The following is a 21,279-nucleotide window of genomic DNA, read 5'->3' as shown; positions in this document are numbered from 1 at the left end:
AACAGGGCACTGAACTCACAATGAAAAGATCTGAATTTGAGTCCCAACTCTGCCATCCATTAGCAGGATGGCATTAGGCAAGTCATTTAACATTTCTGAAACCTTTCCTCCTCCTCAGTCAAGTGGGGGTAAAATATCTGTTCTCTAATTTTCACAGTAGTCAGTAAGGTGCTATATAAACATGAATATTCCCCATTGTTGAAGGACTAGTTGAAGAAACCTAATAATAAGTGGGTAGACCTAGGAAATGCCAATAAAATTCCAGAAGGCTTTCTGATAAGTCCTATTAGTGAAATATATTTGGTATAGACTAAGTAGAAAAGTTTAACTTGCTAAAATAGGGACCAGGATGAGGACTGACATTATTTCATTGCTATAGGAAATTCATCAATGAAAATTACCAATGATGGTTGGGAGTTTCTTTGAAACTTGTAGTCTTGATAATTGCCTAGAGCACTGGGAAGTTAGGTGACTTGCTCAAGGTCATGTAGCTAATGTGTCAGAGAAAGGGCTCAAAACCAGATCTTCCTGACTTCAAGGCTAGATTTTTATTCACTATACTATGCTAACTCTCAAGATGCTTTATAGAAGCGACAATTAGGTGGTGCAGAAGATAGAGCACCAGGCCTGGAGTCAGAAGAATCTGGATGTTCAAATATGGCCTCAGACACTTCCTAGCTGTGTGACCCTGGGCAAGTCACTTAGTCCCGGTTGCCTAACTCTTGCTGCTCTTCTGTCTTAGAATTGATACTAAGATAGACAGAAGGTAAGGGGTTAAGGGGTGGGTGAGATGCCTTTTAGGGAAAGATCAATTTACTCATAAAAAAGAACTTGATAAATTTATGTCTTTGGTTTTATTGTTCCTCCTGGAGATATATTCCTGTATGTTAAATTGGGAGATATTTCAGTGCAATGATGGAGACACATCATGGCAACAGTTAGCGAAGAGTATAAGATGATGTTGAAGCTATGGCTTAGGTGGTGTTGTGTACTCAGCTGGATGGATAATAACCTTGACTTTTTCTCTTTTAGGGTCCTGTTGGTTTCCCTGGAGATCCCGGTCCCCCTGGAGAACCTGGCCCCGCAGTAAGTATCAACTGAGCCTGGTATTTGTGTTCTTGGTAGTTCGCACCCCCTTCATTCTAGGACATTTTTTTTTTTTAGTTAAAAAAAAATTCCACTTTCCTGTTCTCTCGTGACAGGGTTCAAAATCTATTAAATAAATAAATAAATAAATAAATAAATAAATGAATTTTTAAAATTTATAAATAAATAAATAGATTTTTAAAAATGAAAAATGCATTTCCTATTTTTAAATATCTTCTCAGAGATGTTTAGTGTCTCAAGTCACTACAGATTTCATTTTCTGAAAGAAAAATGAGAATGCTTTTGAGGTTCATGCAGCCTGCTGATGAGTAGAATGCTTTGGCAAAGCTTCCTGATTTTAGGGCCTCTGTAAGAGATTGAAGAAGTTAAAATTAATTCATTTTTCTTTCTTTTGCAGGGTCAAGATGGTCCACCAGGTGATAAAGGAGATGATGGTGAACCTGGTCAAACTGTAAGTTATTTTCAGTGCTCTAGACTCACTAGGAATCCCATTCCAACCTTGCTGGCAGAAAACAACCCTATCCTTCTTACTTGGCATTCTCACCTTGCTTCGCTCATGGGGAGAAATCATTTGCTTCGAAGGGTTTCGGTCCATTTCTGTCTAGAGCCTAGAGGGCCTGAACCAAATGACACCTCTGGGACTTCTCCAGCTCCCGCCATCTGTGCATCTATAACCACAGGATTTCTTATCCTAAATTAGATGCTGAGTTTATGATTAAATGTGGCCTTGCTTCCAGCAGAGACCATTGCTTAGTATTCCACTCAGAGATGACTCCCAGCTCCACCCAAGCAGGACCCCTCCTCCACTTCCCACTAATGGAGCAGTTGGTTGTTGTGAAATGACATGCCCTCAGGGCGAGAGGCTCAAGTCCAGAATCTGGGGATTTTATTACTCCCTTTCCACAGTGTTGCAGAGTTGCAGAATGAGAGTAGGTAGTGATCATGCAGCCACAGCCAGGACATTAATTAGACTGTGTAACCTGTAACAGAGAATTCCTTGGGCTAGATTAATGCAGGCCCCTGTTAATATAATTCCAGATTTCTAGGCATCTGTGCTATGATATGCTAAGGGGGAATAAGAGCTACAGTTTTAAGCTGTCTGAGGAGAGCTCAGAACTGAGACTCAAAGGATTATCCTTATTACCCTCCTGGTTCCTGCAAGGTGGTTAGGGTCTCTCCATTTTGGTTCATGTTAATCAGAATCCTAATGCTTTTCCCATTTTCTTTCTCTAAATCCAGGGATCCCCAGGCCCCACTGGTGAACCAGGGCCATCTGGACCTCCAGGCAAAAGGGTAAATAGCTTTGGAGAAAATCTTGGGCTTTTGGTTTTCTTTATGAAGCAATCAACTATTAACATTTTTTTTTTTTTGCTGGGAATCTGCATGATATAACCCAGACTTTGGTGGGGAAAGTGCTCCTGTCCATAATGCATTTTCTACTTATCTTCCATCATTATCACAGAACAGTGCATGACATGGAATAGGCACAAAATGCTTACTGACTGATTTATTGATTGATATTACCGTCACATCATAGTGATATCAGACTCTTTGGTTGACAGGTCAAGTGCTGTCAGTAGTTGAGGAATAGACCAGATACCCCAATGGGATTACATTGCTTTTTCTTGTAGTGGAATTTTGTGCAAACCAGAATAAAATTAAAAGATATTTGCATGGTGAATAATGTAGCCATATGCTCACCTACAATAAACCAGGCTACTTAAATTAAAAGAGAACTAGAAAAATGAGGCCAGAACATAGTCACATCAACAATTTTTGTGTCCCTGCTATTTTCTTTGTGATTTTGGTGGGTGAGGAGGGGGCAATGAAGTAATAATAACTGTTCTGAGTAAGCCTTTGCAGATTTGCATAGGGGTGATTGTGTACCACTTTCTCCATCCTCTCTATAGCCCGGACCCCATTATTGTCTTTATCTTATCCATCATTGCTCTGGCCCCTCTGTCTGCGTTCAGCATTGGCTTATATATGAGTGAATGAATGAATTTAAAAGCATTTATTAAGTACTTTCTATGTGCCAAGCACTGTGTTAAGTGCTAGGAATACAAATACAAGAGCAAAGACAATCCCTGCCCTTAAAAACCTTACTTACACTTGAATGGGGGAAACAATACACAAAAGGGAATGGTAGCTATGAAGGGGCACATTGGTCAGGAAAATTACTGGCATGGCAGAGAGGCCAGAAAGCAGTAATTGGCATACCAATTAAGAAACAATGGCAGAGTTAGGGAGTTGGGGTCTTGGCCCCACAACTGGAGAGAAGCTTTAGTAACAAGGCAGTTGGATAAGAGGTAGTAGAAAAGGTGGCTGGAGAGGAGATAATAGAAAAGCAAAGCATTGTTGGAACTTTCCTGAGACACTGGCCCAAGAGAAGTGATCACGATACAGAACATTAGGGCCCCAAAGCAGAGATTTCTCCAAGACATAGTCTCTGATGTAGGCAGCAAAACATGAGTAGAGGACACGGTCAGAGAGGAGGGAGTGAAGGTGGTTTCATGTCTATTCTCTGTTTTTGTTAGGGTCCTCCTGGCCCCGCTGGCCCCGAAGGAAGACAAGGAGAAAAAGGAGCCAAGGTAACTTGCATCTTACCCAGACTATTCTGCATAATACCCAAGAGGGAGCGATTTGAAGGGTCGAGGGGTGGGGTACAGAGGTGATGAAAGAAAAAAAAAAACTGTGTTTAACTTCCTAACCCAGTTCAATAAAAACAGCAAAGCAAGCTTTGGGCATTGGCTTCAAAGGAAATTGCATTTTTTTTTCCAACCTTAGAGATAGTTAACACATGCCAAAAGAATGTTAATGATTTTGGGTCTTGCCTTGGGTGATTCCTTATAGCATGTGTTTATGTTTAAGTGTCTGCCTGCCAAGCTGCATATGTTTGTCTCCCATCATCATCGCCCTGAGGGCTCTATAGGAAACTCTAGCAACCTAACTCAGAGGGGTCAAAGCCCTAACTGTGAAAAGACCTAAATCCACAAAGATTTAGGGGCAACCTTGAGATATCTGGATGTGTGTGACCTGGGTCAAGGCACTTAACGTCTTGGGTCTCAGTTTCCTCATCTATAAAATAAGAGGGATTAGGAGAAACTAAACCATTTCATTCAGCTTTAAATCTGAGATCCTTTCAAATGGGAAAATCTTGGGGGTGGGGTGGGTAGCTGGGTAGCTCAGTGGATTGAAAACCAGACCTAGAGACCGCAGGTCCTAGGTTCAAATCTGGCCTCAGACACTTCCCAGCTGTATTACACTTAACCCCCCATTTCCTATCCCTTACCACTCAAGGCAGAAAGTTAGGGTTTAAAAAAATTTTTTTTTAAATGGGAAAATCTTCAAGCAGTGGCTTTTGCAGACATGGGGAATAGCATGGGTATCTGAGTTGTATTTCACAAAATATTTTCTCTTTCCTATTTTCCTCACAGGGAGAAGCTGGCTTGGAAGGTCCACCTGGAAAGACTGGTCCAATTGGTCCCCAAGGTGCACCAGGCAAGCCTGGTCCTGATGGCCTTCGAGGGATTCCTGGCCCTGTGGTAAATGTTTTATGGACTAAAGAGCACCCTTGTTGGAGCCTTGATGGCCAATTCCCAGCCCAAGCTAGCTAGAATGAGGGCTTTCTGTGAGGATGCCAAGTCATACTTTTTAGCAAAGTAGGCTGGAGAATCTTGGGGAACGAGAGAAGCATAGATTATGATAGAAAGGGCCATTGTGCTTGAGACTTATACAGAATATATGTATTTTTCAGGGAGAACAAGGTCTACCAGGATCACCTGGCCCAGATGGTCCCCCTGGTCCCATGGTAAGTGCCATCCCTTACTCTAAGCATTTCCTAATGTATGAACTTGGTGTTAAATACCTGTATTTTGTTTTACTATAATAGGAAACTAAAAATCAGATGAGCCATTGTTCATCAGTGCTAAAATATAATTCTTCTATTTTTGTACTCTTTCAGGGTCCCCCAGGCCTTCCAGGTCTGAAAGGAGATTCGGGTCCGAAAGGTGAAAAGGTATGATGTTTGTTACAAACAAATCTGATCTCTGAGTTTCTCTTTTAGATAATACCATCTTTCCCCTCTATTGTCTGCTTCTGGCTGGCAAGGAAGCAAGTTTCCAATTCAGTCAGAGGCATATCTTTACTGAGGTGCTCAGCCAGAGAACTTTGAGGCTCTGTAACTTCATTGGCGTGGATTACCATAGAATTCACCTTCGTGCCACAGACAGACAATAATAACTAGCATTTATATAGCACTTTACAAATATTAACTCATTTTATGCTCACAACCTTAAAAGCTGGGTGCTATCGTTATCCTCCTGTTAACAGATGAGGAAACTGGGGGAGTCAGAAACTAGGTGACTTGTCTATGGTTATACATCTATTTAGTGACAAGAGCCAGATTTAAACTCAGGTTTTCCTAACACAAGGTCTTTTATTCTAGCTACTGTGCCCCCGAGCTGCCTCTGCAGACCCTCTGAGTGTCAGTAATAGAAGGTCCTCAAGCATTACCGTGGCTAGATCATTACCCTGTGGTCAACTTGGAGATGAACCTCTCTGAACAAAGATAGGCCGGTCCTCAGACAACAGAGATGTATTTAGTGGCAGGCCTGTGCTCAGTCTTTCCACAGACACAAATGAATAAATGAAATTATTTATTGTTTGTAAGGAGCAAAGCATTTTGCTAAACACCGAAGATACAAAATGTTAGGCAATTGCTGCGTTCAAGGAGCTCAACAAAATTCTTATCAGGGGATACAATGCACAGGAGTGATCCCAGGTGCAATTCAGATGGAATGGTCCCATGCTCTTTAGTTTCTTCTTGAGCATCATCTCCCCTAATAAAACAGATTCTACTTCTGAAGTTGAAATACTTGATGGGCTTGGGCTTTGAGAACTTTCTGGATCTCTAGTAACTGTACTTGCTGAGGGGAATGAGGCCGAAGCACACAGAGACAGTTGCCAAGTTACATCTCTATAAAATTTTGGTTGCCTGACCAATAGAGTCAGGGGAGGCTGAAAGTAGGATGGGGGAGGATGTTGGGGAGATCCACTGTCCCCAAGGTGCCTTAACTTCTCAAGAGAGCCACAGTGAAGGTAGGAATGATAGACTCCTCCTCCAGGGCCACCCTATGAGACGATAGCTATAGTGACTGTGCCGGAAGCAAACATAGTCCCCAGAATCTTAGGGCTACCTCAATGTCATGATGAGGCATCAGAAAAGAACTTTAGTGGGGCTATTAGAGATTATAAAATATTATAAGTGTTGGGAATTGTTTCACACACAAAATCCTACTTAGATGATGCATTCTGGCATGTTGGACTTTTTCAAAAATACTTTACTTCTGTCTTAGAATCAATACTGTGTATTGATTGGTTCCAAAGCAGAAGAGTGGTAAGAGCTAGGCAATGGGGGTTAAGTGACTTGCCCAGGGTCACACAGCTAGGAAGTATCTGAGGCCAGATTTGGACCCAGGGCCTCCCATCTCTAGGCCTGGTTCTTAATCCACTAAGTCACCTGGCTACCCCCATCATGAGCTTTTAAAGGTAATACTAAGCAGAATTCAAACTCTGGTAGGTGTTACTGCCAGGATGAAAAGGCTCTAATAAGTCTGGTCCCAGGACAATGAACTTGTTGTCTGATCACCAGCCTAGCTCTTCTTCCATCACAGAAGACTGACCACTCTATGTTGACATCTTTGACAGTTTTAAGCCATGAAGTAGCATTGGTCTCTGCCCCCAAGAAGCTTGTGTAGTCTAGATAGAAGGATAAATACATTGAATAGAGAAGCTAAACTCCAAACAATAGAGTGCTAAACTGTTGGCTTCTCAGTGTAGGTGCAGAATGAGTTCAGAGCAGGAGAAAGCATTGTAGGCTGGAGTATTTCACTTGTGAAATAGGCACATTCATCTCTTTCTTTTACTGCAGGGTCATCCAGGTTTGATTGGTCTTATTGGGCCTCCTGGTGAACAGGGTGAAAAAGGGGACCGAGGTCTTCCCGGACCTCAGGGTTCATCAGGTCCTAAAGGAGAACAGGTAAGTGATTTAGGGCCCATTTTTCTATAGGTTATTTAGGCTTCTCAAGATAACCAAGCAAACTAAAGCTCTAAAATTTTAGCAGTTTAGAATTAGAAGGAGATCCTTAGATATCACTGAATAGATAACGTTCTTTCCAAACACAAAGCACTCTGGCAATGATGGTGATGAGATTATTGTCACTCTAGTCTCTATCACCATCATCATCCATTTTGAGCTCCTCGTTTTATGGAAAAACATGAGGCCCATGTAAAGTGGCCTGTGTCAAAGATGGAGCTGGGAATAGAACTCGGCTCCCCTGAAGCCCAGTCTAAAGAGCTTTCCAAGTAAAAGAAATAGAGATGGGCATTCTGATTTAAATGGTATAGAGATGTTTAGAAATTCCCTTTATGAATTCCCCTTCCCAATGCAAGTGGACACCTTCTCTGCAATTTATAGTCTTAGACTAAGATTTGTCTAGGGCACTGAGAGATTAAGTGACTTACCCAGAGTCACACAGCCAGAGTGAATGAGTAATACTAGAACCCAGATCTTTCTGTATTTAATCTGCATCCCTTGTGCTATGAATGTCATGTTGCTGCTTCTGTTCCAATTGAAAGTAGTCTTCAATTGTAAAAATGATTTTTTACATTTCCCTATTTTATGGCCCAAGTGCCAAGATGTGTGTAAAATATTCTGAGAATGACATATGGCCCCCCTGTAAAATAGAGGCACCTGGGGCTCCAAGCAAATGAGAGTGTCTGTTGGGAGACTAATTCAAGAATTGACCACTCAATAGTCATAATAAGAAGAGTGATAATCATTGGCATTTATAGAATGCTTTAGCATTTGCCAAGTGCTGCATATACATTATCTTGTTGGAAGCCTCACAATAGCCTAGTCAGGTTAGTATACAATTTAAAGACTGTTAGTCAGCAGCATACTAGGGGAAATGATGGTTAGTGGCCCTTAGAATGATTGTGGGGGAGGTAAGCAGAATAAAATCTCATTTCCATGCATGCCAATTATCTGAAGAGACTGAATTTTAATTTCCTTTTCCTTTTTTTAGGGTATAACTGGTCCTTCTGGGCCCCTTGGTCCCCCTGGACCTCCTGGCTTACCAGTGAGTATCTGGAAGGGTGATTAGCTGTAATTCCACTCTGTTGGCTTATAGAGTTTCAGAGATGCATAGGGCAGGGACAAGGATGGAATGAGAGGGAAATGGGAGACGCCAATGGACTTCATCTTCCTTGGGCTGACTGAGTGATGTAGCCAGGATTGGTGTTTGTGAGCTGGAGAGAGGGGTTTGGGGTGACCATGGAACTACTTAGAATTTCATTGACAGCAGGGTTTGAAGCATGAGAGGTTGACAGGATCTTGTAGAATTTCATTGAGTAAAGTAAGGCTGGTGGAGAATTGAGGAGTCCTGTATACCCGCATAGGTAGAGCTAATGGAACCATTATGATGCCTACCTCACAGGGCCAGTCCTTGGCAAAATGACAAAATGGTTAAAACTCCTCTTTATATCCTTTCCCACCTAGGGTTATGCCTGACTATCCTGACCAGCAGCACCCTAATGCTGTCCCTGGAAACCACCAAGCTCTTCCTTCTATTATGCTCTACCCAAATCCCTTTGACAACCACTGAGATTCCCTTCCTTAAACATTATCCCCTTATCTGCCAGAGAGGAATCTAGCTAGTTTGATCAACTAAGCTCTGACATCATTCTCTTGGGAGAGTGTGCCAGAGGACACTTATAGGCAGTCTGTTTGCATTTTCATAATTCTGGGGATTACTTCCTCACCTCTTTTCGTTAACCCCTCACCGATTCTAATGGTGGAATTTTGGTTCCTGCAGGAGAGTGGGTAAAGGATATACATTAGGGTCCAACAGAGTGTTTTGGCATCTTCAGATCATCCCTCCCTTTCCTGCATTTGGGTTGGGTTTACCTCATCCCCATCTCATATAACATATTCATTCATCTATAAGCATTTTTTTCTATTTTATCTTATTTTTTACCAATGACATGTAACAAAAAGCATTTTAAAATAATTAAAATAAAAGGCAGGGGCCAATGTGAGGTGAGGACATAGTATAAGATAAATACAAGGTAATTGAATTTAATGACCTTTAAAAATGTATATTGGATCACATACGCTGTTTGACTCAGGTGATATGTTTATTACTTTTGCTGAACTTCTTCCTCCTGGCCCTTTTATTCTTTGCTACATGGAAAAGTTTGCTGGCCAAGGGAGAAAGGGATGGGAGATATTTGGAAATGCAGGTAATATAAAAACGAAAGGTATCTACTACATACGGAATTTATATCTGGAGGAGAAAGGAACATGAGCTATAGAAAAAAGTTACTGCCCTGGCCCTAACTTACTGTTTCTTTATCTTCAGGGTCCTCCTGGTCCTAAAGGTGCTAAAGGTTCTTCGGTAAGTGCTGCATTTACCAAAATCCATGGGTGTAATTTCTCAGAATCTCAGAGTTGGAAGAAAGCTCAGAGACCATTGAACACAACCTAAGAATCCTCCCTATAATATCCCTGACAAGTGGTCCCTGCTTAATGAAGATCCATTTCTCCTACTTCTCACTGAGGCTAAACAGAAACAAGTCTAATTCTATCTCTATATGACAGTCTCAAAGATAGTTATCTTGCGCCTCTGAAATCTACTCTTCTGTAGGCCAAAAATCCTTAATTCATTCACTTTTTTCCCCTTTTACCTGGTTTATCGACTCTTCACTATCATGCTCACCTACTTTGGGTTCTCTCCAACTTGCCAACGTCCTTCCTGTGTGGTGTCCAGTTTGGGTTTTAAATAGGAAATCCAATTGTTTGCCTTGGAAGTTTGGAGGGAAATTTCTATCTCTGAGGGAAAAAAAAATTAGATGGGACAGGTCCCTGTTTTAGCTCACTCTAATTTTTGGTTTCTTAGCACTGAGGAAGGAAAAGGTTTGGGAAAAGGAAGGATGATACCTGTGGTGGAGCCTTGAATTTTTTATGCCTTCCACCCTACCTGGCCTTGGTATAGAAGTCCTGGTGAGCTCTGCCTCTTGACACATACTGGTTAAGCTACTTTAGCTCTCACTCAGCACTTCAGGCAACTCACTCGGATTATAGATTCTGATCTGCAATGGCAGAGTGAGTTTCCTCACTCGACAGGGAAGGATAGGTAGAGAAAAAGAAAAGCAAAGAGAAAAGAGTAAGAAAAGGAGAGAGAAAAAGAAAAAAAGAACAGTTAAGAGGAGAGAGAGAAAGAATAAGTGAGGGAGAAAGAGGTAGAGAGAAAGAAAAGAGTGCTAGTAGGGAAGAAAGAATAAGAAAGAATCAAACAAGAAAATTCAGTAACTTGATCATTTGGGCTCAACTGGGTCAGATCCTGTGGTTCATCTCTAATTCAACACTGTCTTTGGGGTGAAAGGATGTGGTTTCCCTCTGACTTTAACCTCATAGGAGTGTGTCCAAAGAAAGGTGGCCAGAGTATGGGACAGGTTTTAGAGTTATATCATATAAAGATCCATTGAATCTGGGCCTGTTTAGCTTAGGGAAGAGATGATTCCATTGAGGCATGATCACTATCTTCAAAGATTCAAAAGGCTGTCATATAGGTAGGGATTCAACTTCTCCTGTGTGAATTCAGATGGAAGAACCAGAAGCAATGGGTAAAAGACACAAAATGGCAATTTTGGGCTGGATGTCAAGAAAAGTTTCCTAACCATCAAGGCTGTGCAAAAATGGAATTAACTGCCTCAAGAGGTGGTGGTTCTCCCTTCCTGGAGATATTCAAGGGCAGACAGAACACCTATCATCAGGCATATTATAATAGGGATTCCTCTTGTGTATATTTGGATAAAATAGCTCATGAGGTCCTTCCAGCTCTCCAATTCTGTGCCTCTGGGCAGATACTTTAAGTTGGCATAGAGCATGGTCTGGGTATGCTGCCACACTCGGCCTACACTCTGCCTGCATGCTGATAAGCACATACTCTAGGATTCCTAGATTTTCCTGAAAACCCATTGTGAAATTCTCATTACTTTACCTAAACCCAGTATGAACAAATGTTTCCAACCTAGTTGTCTCTCTGTGTTATATATTATTCCTATCTGTATGAAAAAGTATTTGCTAGTTTCCCCTAAACCAGTGGTTCCCAAACTTTTTTGGCCTACCACCCCCTTTCTAGAAAAAAAATATTACTCAGCCCCCTGGAAATTAATTTTTAAAAAATTTTAATAGCAATTAATAGGAAAGATAAATGCACCCATGGCCATCACCGCTTCCCCTGGATCGCTGCAGCACCCACCAGGGGGCGTTAATACCCACTTTGGGAATCACTGCCCTAAACTTGGTTCCATCAAGACCCTAGGGATTGGGCATGGGAGGTCTACATCTGGCATGAGGGATGTGTTGAATTTGCATTCTCTCTTTCAATCCCTCTTTTTTGTTTATTTTTTATAAACCTTATCCATGTCAATTCTCATCTTTTGCCTTCATTTTTAAGCCTTGCTTTCTGTCTTAGAATCAATACTATGTATTAGTTGCAAGGAAGGCAGAAGATCAGCAAGTGTTAGGCAATGTGAATTGCCCAGAATCACACAACTAGGAAGAGTCTGAGGATAGATCTGAAACCAGGACCTCCTATCTCCATTAGTTTTTGTCTTTGAAGGCCTCCACTGAGGTTCTTTCTAATCTTCAGTTACTGAGAAGACTAGAGATATTCATGTGAAAAACTGTGTTTTTATTACAAGCTGCTAATGTTCTCCAGTGGTCACACACATATTCACTCTTTTCTTCTCCTCCAGGGTCCAACAGGTCCCAAAGGAGAGGCTGGTCACCCAGGGCCTCCTGGTCCACCCGTAAGTAGTCTTTGAAGATTTTAAGAGCCATATTGGAATTCTCAGTAACTCAAAGTGACATTATAGTCACAGTATTTTCTCCCAAGGAAATTCCAAATCATAGAAAGAGGAGCTCAAGGGAGGAAACTAGATAAGATTTAATATTATAGTAGAAGATGACCTTTGTGCTTAGGCACTAGTATAAGGAAGTGAAATGTTGGAAAATTCCCTCTTGAGTTAAAGAAGATGTTCCTTAAATATTATTCCCAGTCTTGATTTTAGACATATGTATGTAAACATCTAGAAAATTAATTACTTCTGGGGATCAAAAGTATAGATTAGGTGTTCTCTGGGTACATACTCCTGTGCAATTGTGGGTGATATAAAAATGTAGATTACATAGTTTTGTCCTCCAGTTATTCACAGCCCAGCTAGGGAGACAAGACTCATACATGAAACAATTAGCTATACAAGGCAGCATGCAATCAAGTGTAAAATTATATGGTCCAGGCTCTTGAGTGCTATAGAAATTCAGAGAAGGGAAATGTAATTTAAGAGTATTTCAGGCTGGAAGAATTAGGAGGAACTTTAACTGAACCTTGAATAGAATAAAGATGTTAGATTAATAGAAAGAACTAGCGAAGACATTCTAGATTGAGAGAACAAGTGAACAAGAAACAAAGCCAGGAACATATTGGGGGAATGAGGAGGAAATGGACTAGACTAGAGCTGAGAGTCATGAGGGGACACTAAAATGAATATATAGGAAGCCACTTGCAGCTCTAAATCTGATTCCAGAATGGAACCACGTATTGGAAGGTTTGAATGGCAAGCTTAAACTTATTCCAGAAAACCATTTTTTTTGTTTAAAAAAACAATGTCATGATAAAAAGGCATTTAGAGGAGATTTTGTATTAATGTGTTTATCCAATTCAGTAAGTATATATTAATCTCTTACTACATACAAGGCATTGTAGGTTCTGAAAATGCAAAGAAAAAACAAAAACAAAACAAAAAAATACTAGTTCTTGACACCAAGAAGCCTAAATTCTACTTTGGGTACAATATAAAGACAGATTAAGTGTATGCATGATAAATTGAGGGAAAAGGAGAGAGTGAACAACTGTAGGATTTAGGAAAGGCCTCCCATATGAGAAATATATAGAGAATTCCTCTACTGGACTGTAAGCTCCATGAGGGCAAGGACTGTGTCCCATTCTTCCACAGCTCAGCACAATGCGTTAAACTTAGTAGGTCCCTAATAGATACTTGTTGAATAAAATAAAAGATTCACTGTATAGAATGTTTTAAAATAAGGATGGAAACCTTGAGAGTTAGTCTGTTAGTCTAATGTAGCAGTTGTGAGCTGATTGAGAGCCTAGGCTAAGGTAGAGTTGTAGAAAAGAAAGGAAGGAATGAGTTGTGGCAAAGGACAAATCCACTGTCCTATAATATGCACATGCATCCTTCCAGATGTGCTCATGTGCTTGAAACTGTTTCTGAATTGGTACAGTTTGCTGATTTTGTCTTTGCTTCTTCCCTATCTCAGGGTCCTCCGGGTGAAGTCATTCAGCCATTGCCCATTCAGGCTTCTAGGACCCGACGGAACATTGATGCCAGCCAGTTACTTGATGATGGCAATGGTGAGAACTACATGGATTATGCTGATGGCATGGAAGAGATCTTTGGCTCACTCAACTCTTTGAAACTGGAAATTGAACAGATGAAGCATCCTTTGGGTACTCAGCACAATCCTGCTCGTACTTGCAAGGACTTGCAACTCTGTCACCCTGACTTTCCTGATGGTAAGTGTTAGGGTTGGGGGTACAGGTTGGGGAGGGTAGCTACATGGCACAATGAAGAGAACACTGGCCTTGGAATCAGGAAGACCTAAGTTTGAATTTTGCCTCTAGTACTAACTGTACTTACTCTAAGTTAAGTACTAACTCTAGTACTTAATCTTTTTCTGCCTCAGTTTCCTCACAAGTAAAATTGGAATAGTAATAGTACCTTATTCCTTGGGTTATTATAAGGATAAAGTGAGATAATATATGTAAAGTGCTTTGCAAAACTTAAAGCACTATATAAATGTTAGCTATTATTGTTATTAGGGGAGCCATGAAACTAGAGATGCCCAACTCAACATAATTTGTAAACCTATTAGATTTTTTTTAAGTCCATGAGGAAGTCAAGTACCGTTCTTATATTAGAAAAGTATATCATTTCAAGCATCTCATTTCCTGTTTAAGGAAGCTCGATGGGGGTGTTGGATTTTTAAAAAAATTTAATGCTCTTGACTTTAGACTATACTTTAAAACACTTCTACATTTTGAGAAATAAATTATTTTAATGGAATTTGATGCCACGCATGTAAGTAAATTATCCTCTGCATTAACTGTCCACTCTGTCTCATTCATTATAACTTGCCCTGGGTGTGTCAAAGGTCCATCTGGTTCCACAGAATTACTCTATAGATTTCCTTTATGAGTTTAGTAGGAAAAAATAAAAAGGTGTCTGAATTATTGTCCCAACCAAACAGTTTAAGTATTGATTTGAAATGGGGTATTCATATCAAAGGTGAAGGAAATATTCCAAGAATTAACTAATTCTTCTGAACACTGCCTGATTTGCTTTTTTCTCTCTGAAATCCAGGTGAATATTGGGTTGACCCTAACCAAGGATGCTCCAGGGATTCTTTCAAAGTTTACTGCAATTTCACAGCTGGTGGAGAAACTTGCATTTTCCCCGATAAGAAATCAGAAGGAGTAAGTGCTGGTGTAATTTATTTTCTTCTGAAAATGGTTTTGTTTTTCTCAGTGTGAATATTTTGCAGCTAGTAAGTTCAGTGAGATGACCTCAGTTATAAAATTACTCAGATTTACAAATGAAAATCAGCAATTGATCTATTTCTTCCTCATAATTTCAGGATCAAAAGGACTGGCTTCCTAACATTCAACTTAAGGAATTTAAAAATAGAAAATCAGAGTAAACAAATAGGATGAAACACATTACTTGCCTGGAAATTTTAGGGAAAGGAATAAAGTGATGAACTGGGTTTTCTGATCAATTAAGATTTAAGTAGAATCACTCTTTTATGTTCAACCATTCCTAAAAATATTCCTGAAAATTCCTGTGTCCCCTTTCCTACCTCAGATAGTTCAGTCTGGTGAACAGCCAGGGATATTTGCTGAAGGAGTTTTCAGGTCTTTAGCTATCATCAGTCTAAACATTAGGGGTGACATGAAGGGTATCCAGATCTAGAAGTAAAAAATATGGGAGATTGAGCTGAATGGTAAATAACCACAGGGACATCTACTGGAAGCTTCTTCTTGGACTCTAATAACCCATTTGGTTTTTCACGAGTTGCATCTTTCTCTTGCAAGTTCAATGCCAGAAAAAAAAAATTCTGGTTAATTAGATGCTGAAGTCAATTGGATTCTGATTCGTTTTATGTCGGTTTCATTTTCCTTGTCACCATTGGGATCTTATTTTCTCCTAAGCCTCTCTCATCTGTTGGATTGGGATTTAGCCACTTTATGAACATTTCTTTTATAGCTCATTCTTTTTAAGTTAGACAGTTTTGGGAAGGAATGTGTGTGTATATGTGTGTGAAAACCTATGAGCACATTTCTTTTATAGCTCATCATTTTTAGGTTTGACAATTTTGAGAAAGAATGCAAAGGCTGTTGCTGGTATTACAGTATACTGCCATCCCTCTCATCTCACTTTTATTTTTAGTGTGCACTCATTTTTTGACTGTCTTGGCATAGAGAAACACCAAATCCTCACCTGTGAATGGTTTGTTGAAGGCTGTATGGATATGTAAAATGTTCCTAGCTAATTCCATTAAATCCTTGACAGAAGCACAACAATTGAGTTGCAAAGGACCTTTGAAGTCATCTAGTTTTCTGTATACCTAAACATCCCAAATAATTAACCATCCACTCACAGCTTAAAGACCTCCAAGCAGCCTGTTCACTGATAAAGCACTTTAAATGTTAGGAAGTTTTTCTTTGTATGGAGCATAAATCTTCCTCTTGACATCTTCCACCCCATTCTCCTTCTTCTGCCATTGGTGGGGTCCCAGAGAATGACTAATACCTCTATTCTTTGTCAGCCTCTCAAAGATTTGAACTCAAGTACAGTGAGATTACAGGAGATGTAAGTTTTCCTGGGTGTGCCCAGTAAGTGATACCTTTGTTTTTCTGCCTTAAAGCTGCATTTTATCTTGGTATGGCCCACATAGAAAGAATTAATCTTTGGCTACACCTTGATTGCTTCATCCCAGAAATTAAAAGGGAAGGAATTTGTAAAGTGCCTATTGATTTCAGAGAATTGTTGATTATTTTTAATATGGTTATTTATCCTTGGGTTATAATAAGCCATTGACTATACTTAATAAGAGAAATAGTTCTTGATTTATTCCAGTTTTTTAAATATACCCTTCTGTATTTATTCTGGAACATAAAGATTAATGTCAGCAAGAAGCATAGATTTCATTTTTTTTATGACTGTGTACATACCTCCTGTGGGGGGAGAGCAGACGGGTAACTGTATTTTATGGGTGGGTAATTTTTGTTCTTAATTGCACGGCTGATTCAATTTGTGTCCCAGCAAGGTAATGAAAAGACGTATTTGTTGACACTTCTCCAACCTTTCTCCCTCCAAAAAATCTTGCATAGGAAGCAGCCTAAGAGAGACCAAGAGAAAAGAAGGTGTCAGTATTTCCTAATCATTTAGGACTTTTCAAGTGGATTTGGAAATATTTCTTCATTAAAAGGGCAAAATATGTACTACAGCTAAGTCTCAGGCTCTCAGTAATGCCAAGTTCAGCCATATGAACACAGCATTATCCATAGTAGTCCAGGCAATGTGACCAGTATGGAATTAAAAAACAACAACAAACAACTAACAAAAATGTTGCAAAACTCTTCACTGTTGCCCTCACTAGGAACAAAGACATCAGAGCTGAACAGGGACTCATTTCTGGCAGGTCTTGAATGAAAACTGGGCACTGGATCAATACTAGGTCTTAATAGAGCAGAGCACATCAGAGCCAGAAGAGGCCTGAGAAATCATCTCTTTCAATCCTCCCATTTCACAGATGAGGGAACTGAGATGCCCAAAAGTGATTTGCTCAAGGTTACTCAGTAAGCAGATGACAAAGCCAGAAATAAAATCCAAACCTCCAGATTTCTTGGCTAAGACCCTATTATTCCTGTAATGATATTAATTTCCATAGATTTTAAAAGAAAATCAGATTCATTACATTATGGTTAACTGCCCTCATATTTTACAAGATTCATTTTGGCACATGTATACACATGTATATATGTGTATATGTGCAAAAATAGACACACGTGTATAGACCTATATGAATACATATGTAAATACACATAATATATACGGATGCATATATAGACACAAGTGTCTCTATATGTATATACAGTCTATATCAATAGTATATGTACACATGTGTATATATAAATATATGTGTGGATATACTGCATATATATACTTATATACATATATACATAAACATGTATATGTGATGTATTATATACCCACACACATGCCAACTTTTAAAATTACATCCTTAAAGAGCTTCAACTGTTGAGAAATAAGTCTTAGCATGAGGGGATGTTGTTTAAACCCAGGTTCTCCTCCTGGACCACAGTCTTCCCTCCCTCTAAATCATTTTGGAAATAGAGTATATTATAGCCCACACTTGGGTCATAAGGATCAGGAAAGCTCTGATTAGGCTATAATGTCAGCTCAGAGGATTTGTGGATCTCAGGTTCAAATCTCCCCTGATTTGAAATCTCCAGCTTGTGAGAGTCTGTGATTCGAGTGGCAAGATTCATGCAGCAAACACCAAACGAGAAGTCGCACAACCTGCCCTCTCTGGTTCCAGGTTGTCAGCCTGGCCCAATTCCAAGAATTAAATTAACTTAGCAAAGATCTTGTTATTTTCAGCTTCCTCTGGTTGCCAGTTATTCATCCTGAATAGCCTCACTGTGGGTAAATTAGAATGAAAGGTTTCTCGTAAGCACAAAGATTTCCTAGTAAAGTAATGCCTTCCATTTCTGGCCCAGCTCTCCCTGAGGGCCCCAGAGTATTTTCTTGCCTTTTTGTGGGGAGCGGGTCATTTTGGGGAAAAGGAGGAGAACCAATGAATTCATATTGACAGAATCTATGAAAAGTCCTTTTAGCCATAAAGGAAAAGTGACTGGTCTCATTCTCATAGAAATGGCTTTATAAAGACAAGCTCAGTTTCTTAGTGTCCAACGTTAGCACGACTGCGCTGATCTATATTGTGTTCATATCAGGAAAAAATAATACAATGGAAAGCATACTGGCTTGGAAGTCAGAGGCCAGAGCATGGCATCTCACCTCAGACACTTCTTGTGTGACTTTGGGCAACTCATTCATACTCCCTAGGTCTCAGTTTCCTAATCTGTAAAATGAGAAAGGATAAATGCGGTATCCTCTGAGGTCTCTTCTAGCTCTGTGTTTATGATCCTATGATCCAAGATGGGAATACAAGAGGAGGAGAACAGGAAATATCCATTTTCAGCGCTAACATAAAATGTAAGGGAAATGATTGAATATGAGATTACAGGCTTTTCTAGGATAGGAAACCATAGCCCTAGGGATGTCTTAAAGGCATTCTTCTCTGAGAGAAGGCAAATTATCTTTAAAGCAGATTATCTAAATTTAACTTTTGATTTTAGGAGGTTTTACAAACAAAGATGAAGAAGATCAGAGACCTTAAGGGAGGCAGAAAAGTGCCACGTTTCAGTGGGACCCCCACACTTCTCCTTATAGACTTCTTTCCTTTGCTGTTTTCTTAGTATGTTCTTCAAATTTTGGATTCGGAGGCCCAGCTAGGTCAGGGGAATGGGAGTTTGAATTATTGACACTTAATGGAATACAAGCTGGAGCTTGTTTCTGAACACAGACCCCCTCATGAATCATGCCTGGATGCCTGTCTGAGGAGAGGAGGCCTCGCTCTTCCCTTCCTCCCACTGCTCTTTGCAGAGGAATTGCAGAAGATTGATCCAGCTGTTTCATTCTATTAGCATTCTGGATTTTCCACTTCCAACTTTGGTGCTAGTCAATCAGTCAGTCAGTCAACAAGAATTTATTAAGCACCTACTATGTGTCAGTCACAGTACTCAGCTCTGGAGATACAAAGACAAAGAATGACATAGACCTCTCGGATGTTACCGATGACCCATGTCCTACTTCTCAAGAGGGAAAGTATTCTTAGACTTTCTAGGTATGGCCACTTACTCTGCCTCTTGAAGCAACAATAAAATTCCCAAATAAACACATGGAAGATATGAACTGATAGTTTTCAAAAGAAAATCCAAGTTACCGACAGAGACATGAAAAAAGAATGCTTTAAGTCACTAATATTTAGAGAAAAGTGAATTAAGGCAGCTCTGGGGTTCTGCCTCTGACATATCAAATTGACAAAAAAAGGAAAATGATAAATGTTGGAAGAGATATAAGGGAAAAAAATATATATATTTATATATGCAGTTGATGGAGCTATGAATTGGTTCAGCCATTCTGAGAAGCAATGTGAAACTATGCTCCCAAAGTTACTAAACTCTGCATAACCTTTGTCCTAGTGATACTTATATAAGCCTGCACTCCCAACAAGATCAAAGAAAGATGATGAAGGACCCATATGTTGAAAATATTTATAGCAGTTCTTTTCTTAGTAGCAAAGAATTGGAAGCTTAAGATGGTGCCCATGGATTAAGGAATAGCTGAGCAAATTAGGGTACATAGATTGAAGGATATAAAAAATAGAAAAATATTTCAGTGAATCTTGGGAAGACTTGTATGAAACTGATAAAATGGAGTAAGGAAAAACAGGAGAACAGTTTTTACTATGACAGCAAAAATCTCAACGATAACAATTACAACAAAACCTTTGAAAGATTTTAGAGCTCTGATCAATGCAATGACCAACCACAATTCCAGAGGATTGATGTTGAGGCATGACATCTACTGAGAGAGAGAGAGAGAGAGAGAGAGAGAGAGAGAGAGAGAGAGAGAGAGAGAGAGAGAGAGAGAGAGAATAGGCTCAAGATGCAGAATGAAGCATATGTTTTCAGACATGACCAGTGTGGGAATTTATTTTGCTTATAAAGTTTTTTTTGGTTGTTATTGTTTTTTTATGAGAGTGGAGGGTGGAGGTGGGGAAGGTAGGAACAGAGATATAGTTTCAAAAAAATGTATTTTTAAAGTGTTATGAGAACTAAAGAAAGGTCAGAAGGAATCATTGACTAGCAAGAGGACAGCTTTGAAAGTCACATGTTGAATGTATTATATACCAGAAAAAAAAAAAAAAACAACAAGCTATACTTAATCCATAGTGAGTAAGAACACTAGACTTGGAATCTGGAAAACCTGATTTCAAAGCCCACCTTAGACTTTTTCTGTGTAATCCTGGGCAAGCCTGTTTCCTCATTTATAAAATGGGGATAAAAATAGCACTAGCGCCTACCATACAGGATTGCCATGAAGATCAAATGATATCATATATGTATTGTGCTTTTTAATAATAGATGTATATATAAATGATCATTATTTTTATCATCATTATCTGCATCTTCATATTTTACAGTGAATATGGAAATGCGCATTTTAGGTATATGTTAAGTTTAGAATAAAAACAAATTAAAACACTTTAAGAAGGAAAAAGAACTATTCAAATACAATAATGGTCAAATGAAGAAGCAACAATTATAACTACCCCACTTGAATTAAATAAGAAGAGTTATGCTGCTTTTGGTGAGAACCTACTGAGATGATACATATTGTTTTCTTAAATATCTTAGGTAAATTTAAAGGGGCTGAGAACAAAAGCAGGTCTTGTGTCCTTTTCTCAATAGTAATAGTGGGTCAGATCAGGCCATGGAACACTGTTGAAAATCTTTGCACATCTACAGAGTTGTTGTACCAGGTGTAGAGAAATACCATAATGGCAAACAGCTAATTGCAGAGCAACCAGGCCTTAAATAATCCAAGCAGATAGATATTTTTGACCATTTCCCTGGCAGAAGGGTTGTTAAATATGGGCATTACAGAGACTGTTACAAAGGGAACTTGAGAAGTGAGCACTGATAGGGGAAGCATTTAAGACTTTAGTGGATTTTATTCAAGAACCCTTGAGTCAGGGATAGACCATCCTCACACCTTAGCGAAGTTGGTTATTCAGCTTCTGCTCCCTCCTACTGGTGCTGGTCAGTGGACTCACTTTGCCTCCTTGTCCAAGGCAACTATGGCAGACCTATC

General features: G+C 39.6%; 1 protein-coding gene across 1 annotated transcript in view; it reads left to right on the top strand.

The window, feature by feature from the left end:
• COL5A1 (collagen type V alpha 1 chain) overlaps nt 1-21,279 on the top strand; it is a 229,289-nt gene that overhangs the window by 188,910 nt on the left and 19,100 nt on the right. The window contains exons 51-63 of the mRNA XM_044659681.1: nt 1,033-1,086; nt 1,505-1,558; nt 2,347-2,400; nt 3,645-3,698; nt 4,545-4,652; nt 4,865-4,918; nt 5,072-5,125; nt 7,040-7,147; nt 8,196-8,249; nt 9,531-9,566; nt 11,932-11,985; nt 13,514-13,769; nt 14,617-14,729. Coding sequence (XP_044515616.1) covers nt 1,033-1,086; nt 1,505-1,558; nt 2,347-2,400; nt 3,645-3,698; nt 4,545-4,652; nt 4,865-4,918; nt 5,072-5,125; nt 7,040-7,147; nt 8,196-8,249; nt 9,531-9,566; nt 11,932-11,985; nt 13,514-13,769; nt 14,617-14,729 — 1,053 coding nt within the window. The remainder of the gene's footprint in view (nt 1-1,032; nt 1,087-1,504; nt 1,559-2,346; nt 2,401-3,644; nt 3,699-4,544; nt 4,653-4,864; nt 4,919-5,071; nt 5,126-7,039; nt 7,148-8,195; nt 8,250-9,530; nt 9,567-11,931; nt 11,986-13,513; nt 13,770-14,616; nt 14,730-21,279) is intronic.

The sequence above is a fragment of the Gracilinanus agilis genome, chromosome 2 (genome assembly GCF_016433145.1).
Source record: "Gracilinanus agilis isolate LMUSP501 chromosome 2, AgileGrace, whole genome shotgun sequence".
Lineage (NCBI taxonomy): Eukaryota > Metazoa > Chordata > Mammalia > Didelphimorphia > Didelphidae > Gracilinanus > Gracilinanus agilis.
The sequence above is the reverse complement of the archived record's forward strand: the minus strand, read 5'-3'. Positions and strand labels throughout refer to the sequence as shown.